Source organism: Piliocolobus tephrosceles, chromosome 9 (assembly GCF_002776525.5).
Source record: "Piliocolobus tephrosceles isolate RC106 chromosome 9, ASM277652v3, whole genome shotgun sequence".
NCBI lineage: Eukaryota > Metazoa > Chordata > Mammalia > Primates > Cercopithecidae > Piliocolobus > Piliocolobus tephrosceles.
In genome coordinates, this window is record NC_045442.1 from 69,683,626 (window position 1) to 69,691,775 (window position 8,150).

Sequence of the window (8,150 nt, forward strand, 5' to 3'; positions counted from 1 at the left end):
CCACCAAAATGAGGAAGCAAAGTATGAAAGAGGAAGGCACAGAATCCAAGAAACGATGCATCTTGAAGTTAAAGGAGATTTTCAGAATCACAGCAAAGGAACGTCCCAGGAGAAGAGTTACCCATCAGGCCTAGAGGGTAAGCACTGAGAACTGAAGAAGGAAGATAGAAGGCTTTGGAGGAAGAAGTATCTCTAGGGGGGAAAAATGGACTGATGCATTTTAACATATCTCTATCTATCTATCTATCTATCTATCTATCTATCTATCTATCTATTTATTTATTTTTTTGAGACGGAGTCTTGCTCTGTTACCCAGGCTGGAGTGTAGTGCTGCAATCTCAGCTCACTGTAACCTCCACCTCCCGGGTTCAAGCGATTCTCCTGCCTCAGCCTCCTGAGTTGCTGGGACTACAGGTGCCCGCCACTACACCCAGCTAATTTTTGTTTTTTTAGTAGAGATGGGTTTCGCCATATCAGCCAAGCTGGTCTTGAACCCCTGACCTCAGGTGATCCACCCGCCTCGGCCTCCCAAAGTGCTGGGATTATAGGTGTGAGCCACCATGCCCGGTCAAACATATCAAAAATAATGATGGGCACTTGACAATACTTTTGAAGCATGTGGGGAAAAAGGCAAAAGGAACACAGAACACTAAGTTTTCTGAATAAATTAGGCAATTATTAGTTCTTGGAAAAATAAAGCTATAAAAGAACAAAAAAATACAGAAAGTGGCTCAGCAGAGAATAGTATGTTTATAGAAATAATAATATAAACATTGATACTGATGTGTCTTACCTGTCTAATAAATCTCAGGTTCTGTCAATGCCATAGTCTTCTGGACCCTCAGGTACATGCTCTGTATCAGGCACTTTGGCAACTGCTTCTCTATGAGAGGCCCAGTCACAGTCCTGCTGATAAGGCTGACTGCCAGCACTTGGGTTCATGGAGGTCTACTACCTAGGAGCTACTTATTTCTTCACCAAAGAGAGCCAGGCCCTCCCCGACCCCTTGGTTGGACAGTTAGTTCAACCAGTCACATAATCGGAGTTCCTGGCTCTTCCCACCACTTCTGGATGGGACAAAATTCTACACTTTAGGGTATGGCATATGACTTCCCAAGCAGGTACCAAAAGGACCAGACTATAAAACTTGGAAGTATGGGTGCAATTAATTCCACAGTTGATTAATTTTGACCAACGGAAGAGAAGAGACAAAAGATCAGATTCTCCTTCCTTCTTCCTTCCCATATTATTCAGAATCATGGTTTCCCTGTACAGCCTGAATGCTTGGAGATGTCCCACAAGACTAAGCAAGTTTACCTGCAAAGCAACCAGCTGCATTCTTTGCAGTTTATCATAATGAAATGGCTAATGTAGACATAAGATGTCACCTTATATTGGTTCATAGCCTTTGTTGCCTCTCATACCATTTTTTCTTCACTCTGGCTGTACTGAAATGAACTCTTCTAATTAAAGTATTAGCATTAAATTCTTGACTCAGGCTCTACTTTACATTAAATCCAGGCTAATAGAATTGATTTTACAACAAAAAATTGATATGATTACATAAAGATGATGAACATAAACTGAAAAAGAGCAACATTTCAAGCTCAAAAAAATAAAGAGAAACATTTAAACTTTAGAAGCATAAATCAATGATTTAAAGAACATATATAGAGAAGAGTAACAAAACCAAAAGCTGGTTCTTTGAAAAGATTATGTTAGGACTTTGTCAAGACTTATCAAGAGAAAAAGGCAGAGGATGCAAATAAACAAAATGCAAGTTGAATGGGGTAAATAATTACTAACAAAATCCATATTAAAAATAACAAGAGGCTGGGCGTGGTGGCTCGTGCCTATAATCCCAGCACTTAGGGAGGCCAAGGCAGGCAGATCGCCTGAGGTTAGGCGTTTGAGGCCAGCCTGGGCAACATGGTGAAACCCTGTCTCTACTAAAAACACAAAATGAGCCAGGTGTGGTGGCACATATCTGTAGTTCCAGCGACTTGGGAGGCTGAGGCAGGAGGATTGGTTGAACCTGCGAGGCAGAGGTTGCAGTGAGCCAAGATTGCACCACAGCACTCCAGCCTGGGTGACAGAGCAAGACTCCATCTCAAAAAAAAAAAAGACTTGTAGATGAATGTCCACAGTACTTTTATTTTAATAGTTCCCAACTAAAAACAACACAGATATCTATCAACAGGTGAATGGATGAACTAACTGTGGTATATCCATACAATGGAATACTACTTAGCAATAAAAAGGCATGAAATATTGATATAAGCAACAACATGTTTAAATCTCAAAGTAATTATGCTTAGATAAAAAAGAGTACATACTGTGTGATTCTATTTAATTCTGGAAATTCTAGAAAATTCCAGGTGTTTTCTAGAATTCAAAAATTCTAGAAAATGCAAACTTATATATGATAATAGAAAGCAGATCAATAGTTGTCTGGAAATGGGAGCAGGAGAAAGAGATGCCCACAACTGGGCATCAGGAAAGTTTCAGGGACAATGAATATGTTCACTATGTTGATTGTGGTGATGTTTTCTTGACTGTGCACATATGTCAAAATTTATCAAATTGTACATATTAAATATGTGCAGTTTTTGAAATGTCAATGACACCTCAAACTGTTAAAAAATGTAGGCACACAAAATAATAATGCACATATGCAAGGAACACACAAACAAAAACACACATACCACACATTAGAATGACTGATATCCTAAAGTGGAGGAAAAGAGAATCACAGAACAGTGGGGGAGAGGGAGTACATAAATAAATACATTTGAGAATCATAAGAGAGGGACTTCATGAGGTAGAGAGAAAAGTGAGGGGGGAAAAATTAAATTTACTCTGTTAGAATGGTACTCCTTTTAAAGACAGTAAATTCTCTAAGATTAAAACAATTGAATCTCAACAGTAGAAGCTTCAGACCACTAATCATATGAATGAGGAAATATTTAGAAGTTAAGAGTTTTTCCTGGTGTCCCTGAAATAACTCAAACTCCATATATTCATTTATTTGACAAATATTTACGGAGTGCCTACCATGTGCCAGCTTCTGTTCTTAAGGCCAGTACTTTTCTTTTTATTTTTTAAATTTTGTTTTAGAGATGGGATCTTGGTCACTCAAGTTAGAGTGCATGGCATGATCACAGCTCACTGCAACCTTGAACTCCTGGGTTCAAGTGATCCTCCCATCTTAGCCTCCCAGGTTGCTAGGACTACAGGTGTGAGCCACCACACCTGGCAGTAATTTTTCTGATAGCCACTCATCACCTCTATTCCCTGGCCCTACCTGCTGGGGCTTCCACCTTGATTGCTGTTGCAGAACCATTTGTGATTCCCCAAGGGCCTAAACTAGATTCTCTCTTCCCTCTTTCCTCAACGTCTTCTACAACACCAGTGCTCTTTTGTTTTGTTACTTGTGCCTGAAGCATCTGTGCCTGAAGCTGTTTGGAGGCCTCATGAAATGCCATTTCCATTCGAATATCATTGTTTTGAATTTCATAGTACAAACCTGGGGAAAGAAAAATGTTTAAATAAATATGACTATTTCCCCACTATCATATACTAAAGAATTGTATTTCGCTTATTTTTCCCATATTTTACCAAAGTTTAAGAACTACGTAATGAGCCATTGAAGAAGAGAAAGGAAAAAGGGAGAATCTTATAATGGGGAGAAAACACATTCAGATTACAGGAAAATATCTACCAAGTAAAGTCCAGGCTACAACATTAGTTGGTTCCAAGCAAGTAGCATCCTCAAAGAAAATTTCTGCTTGCTCATAGTTCTCCAACAGGACAGCCAGGACACCACACAGCAACAAGCTGAGAAAAGATTACCAACATGATTAACAACATGGTCCCATGTCACATTTATGGAACCAAGACAATTTCATGTAGAAACTTATCTGTTCCTTCCCACTGATTCCTCATCTCCTTTCCACCTATACCTGTGGATATGACTCTGGTTGAGGGAAAGGGCTTTCCGAAAACACTCTTGTGCTTTGATGTTGTCTTCAGTTAGGAGGCAGAAGGCACCATAGTCCAACCAGTGATCCAGATTCTGGGGCTCACGGACCAATCTCTAAGCATCAGGAGAGCCAAGATTATTTGTGATACTATGTCCTATTTTTATGCATACACCCTCACATGGTAAACACGATAAATACTGTAAGTTCTATGAAAGCACAGATTGTGACTTCTTTTTTGCTTATCACTGAATCTCAAATGCCTAGCGCAATCACTGTTCTGGCCTTTAGTAGGTGGTTGAAAAAAGTATTAATATAATTAAAAATTTGAATCATCAAGCTATTTATTCCTAGTGTCAGTATTCTGGTCACTTTAAACTCACCTTGGGAGCCTAAAGATTCATTGTATTGTATATCAACCATATATAATAATTTCTGCAGTAATCTTCAGATGGCAAATATAAGTTTATCTACAAATCTGAAAAATGCACTTCATGATGAGTGAAAACTATAAAAATTGATTAAAGAAATTTAAAAAGACATAAATAAATGTAAAGACATTCCATGTTCATGGATTGGATGACTTAATATTGTTAAGATGCCAATCATATCCAAAGCAAGCTGCAGATACAAGGCAATTCCTATAAAAATCCCAGTGAAATGCCTCAAAATTCTCAAAAAGTTAAACACAGAATTACTGTATGTCCCAGAAATTTCATTAATAAGTATATAGCCAAAATAATTAAAAATAGGTACTCATACGAATGCTTATGTACAAATATTTTTGAGTTTTGAGAGTGCTTTATACTCTGGATACAAATCCTTTGTGATACATATGTTTTATAAATATTTTCTCCTGCCGGGCGCGGTGGCTCAAGCCTGTAATCCCAGCACTTTGGGAGGCCGAGACGGGCGGATCACGAGGTCAGGAGATCGAGACCATCCTGGCTAACACGGTGAAACCCCGTCTCTACTAAAAAAAAAAAAACTACAAAAAACTAGCCGGGCGAGGTGGCGGCGCCTGTAGTCCCAGCTACCCGGGAGGCTGAGGCAGGAGAATGGCGTGAACCCGGGAGGCGGAGCTTGCAGTGAGCTGAGATCCGGCCACAGCACTCCAGCCTGGGTGACAGAGCAAGACTCCGTCTCAAAAAAAAAAAAAAAAAAAAAAAAAAAAAAAAATATTTTCTCCTAATCTGTACTTCTTCTTTTCTTTCTCTTATGACCTCCATAGAGCAAACGTTTTCAACTTTGATGAAATTCCATTTTATCACATTTTTCTTTGATCGATCATGTTTCGGTGTCATGTCTAAGAACTCTTCCTGATTCCAGGTCAAGATTCTGTCCTATGTTTCTTCTAAAAGTATTATAGTTTTACGTTTTACATTTAGATATACGTTCCATTTGGAGTTGATTTTTGTAAAATGTTTAAGGTTGAGGTTTATTTTATTTTTTGCAATTGTTCTAACACTATTTACTGAAAAGACTATCCTTTCTCCACTGAATTTCTTTTACGTTTGTCAAAAATTGAATGACCTTATTTGTGGGAGCCTATTTTTGGACTCTATTTTATTGTTCTATGTGTCTACACTTTCACCCATCAAGTTGGATTTTAAACAATCAAAAATGACTATTTATTATGCCCATATTTCACAAATTATAGTAGCAATCACTGGGAAGATGTTTAATTACCTCTTTATAATATGCTGCTGCCATCTCAAAGTTCTCATTGACTTCTGCTTCAAATGCAAAGAGTCGAAGCTGTTCACTGCTTGTAAAAATGGTTGCAATAGTGCCTTGGACATCATCTGGCATGGTCTTGTCAACGTCAAGATGTTAGGTAGACAAAAATGAAACAATTACAAGTAGAGAGATTTCATAAGCATAAATCCAATATGAGATCCAGTCATGACATCTAAAATGATACTGATTGACGTCTATGACAGTCTTGCCAAAAAAGTAAAAGAATAAGAGTGAACCAGGAGAGAAATGTCAAGGGTGAAAGAGAAGCTCAGGTATCTGAATACCAACAGCCTGAACTCATGGAAGTAAGTAAAAATTGCTTAGGGCAGAAATAACTACCTCAACCATCAGGGCATTCATAGTCCCTATGCAGGTAACCTCTGACCTCAAACAGCTTCCTTCATTTTCTCTAGTGTATATGACAAATATTATCATTTTTTTGCATCATGACATGAAAAAGGTTGGCAAGCCCTGGCTAGGGTCTTTAAATGTGAAGAAAACAGGAGATTAAGGGTAAAGCTTTAGAAGACAAATCTATAGTTTTAGTAAGAAATATAGACTGATAGATCCTTCAAAGGAAACAAAAAGGTAGGAGGAAAACCAGAAAAAGAATATATCCTACACACACAGACTGGGAGAGCAGGTCTAGTGTAATTAGGAATCTCCTGAGTCAGAAGCTATGGTCAAGAAAGAGTCCACAAAATTATTTAATTAGAAGTCAAAATGACATCAGTGACTTTAATAAGGACAATTGCTAAGAAATGTGGACAGTAAAGCCAAATTTGAGATTGGCCAAAGAGAGTTTCTGACCACTGATTAATGCTTTTGTCCTGTTCTTTTTAGTTTTGATTATCTTGAGCCCCAAATCCCTGCAGCAATGCACTTCTGCACCCAAAACAGAATACTCTAATATCCCACTCCCAGATCCAACATTCCATGTCTTGTCTTCCACCTTTTTGTTACTTAGTGCACTGAAAACTGCCGACTTTATTTCCTTCAGTTCCAATAAGCTCATCACTTCCCAAATGGATCAGTCTGAACCTCATGATTACCCACTCAGGCTACTCTCTCACCAGCATACTTTCATCTCAGGCATCCTTGTCCCTCTCCTGCATTTGTCCTGAAATTAAATTAAATTAAAACAATCATACAAATTAAAACAATCATACAATCTGACTTCTTCATTCTAAGACAAGAGCAGCTAACTGGTCCTAAGGAAAACTGCATAGACACAGAGACTGGTATCTAAGCTGCCACAAACTCTTGTGGCATTCAGTCTTAGCTGGAGACCTTTAATACCCTTAGTAATCTATGTATTTGTCTTTGCTTAGCAGCATATTCCATAATGCTATGCAGTATCTAAGTTTTCTTCTCTTTCTTCAAGTTTTTCATTCAATCCTCATCTCCTTCACTTTCAGTAAAGACCTTACTTCACAGTGATAATAGAAATCATTAAGTAAGAAATCCCTCAACTATTACACTCTCTAGCTAAATTATTCATTTCTGGATCTATTGTATCACTTTCTTTTCAGTCTCAGAGAAAGAGGTATTGCAGCCTTCTCTGTTTCAAAGTTAATCCTTCCATTTAAAGTCTTGGTCCTGGCCGGGCGTGGTGGCTCAATCCTGTAATCCTAGCACTTTGGGAGGCCGAGACGGGCGGATCACAAGGTCAGGAGATTGAGACCATCCTGGCTAACCCGGTGAAACCCCGTCTCTACTAAAAAATACAAAAAACTAGCAGGGCGAGGTGGCGAGCGCCTATAGTCCCAGCTACTCGGGAGGCTGAGGCAGGAGAATGGCGTGAACCCAAAAGGTGGAGCTTACAGTGAGCTGAGATCCTGCCACTGCACTCCAGTTTGGGCGACAGAGCGAGACTGTCTCAAAAAAAAAATATTTAAAAAAATAAAGTCTTGATCCTTTCCCAGGTGTATACCCTGAGCCTGCCATCAATATTCTCCTCTCTTTCCTCAATTTTCAGCTTCTCCCACTCTGCTGACTTTTTCCCAAACCTGTGCATGTGCTCAAGTCTTTTTCATCTTAAAAAGAAAATCCCAGGCCAGGAGCGGGTGGCTCATGCCTATAATCCCAGCACTTTGGAAGGCCATGGCTGGTGGATCGCTTGAGTCCAAGAGTTCAAGACCAGCCTGGGCAACATGGTGAAACCCCATCTCTACAAAAAAATAGAAAAATTAGCTAGGCATGGTGTGCACCTATAGTCCCAGCTACTTGAGGGGCTGAGGTGGCAGGATTGCTTGAGCTTGGAAAGTTGAGGCTATAGTGAGCCACAATTGCACTGCTGCACTCTAGCCTGGGCGAGAAAGAGAGAAAGGGAGAAAGGGAGAGAGAGGGAGGGAGGGATGGAGGGAGGGAGCGAGGAAGGAAAGAAGGAAGGAAGGAAGGAAGGAAGGAAGGAAGGAAGGAAGGAAGGAA

General features: G+C 39.4%; 1 protein-coding gene across 1 annotated transcript in view; it reads right to left on the bottom strand.

The window, feature by feature from the left end:
• The window catches only part of CFAP70 (cilia and flagella associated protein 70), a 109,932-nt gene that overhangs the window by 41,190 nt on the left and 60,592 nt on the right, over positions 1-8,150 (bottom strand). The window contains exons 17-20 of the mRNA XM_023204963.1: positions 5,670-5,795; positions 3,963-4,096; positions 3,722-3,837; positions 3,305-3,526 (exon numbers count right to left, since the gene is read on the bottom strand). Of these exons, the coding sequence (XP_023060731.1) occupies positions 3,305-3,526; positions 3,722-3,837; positions 3,963-4,096; positions 5,670-5,795 (598 nt within the window). The remainder of the gene's footprint in view (positions 1-3,304; positions 3,527-3,721; positions 3,838-3,962; positions 4,097-5,669; positions 5,796-8,150) is intronic.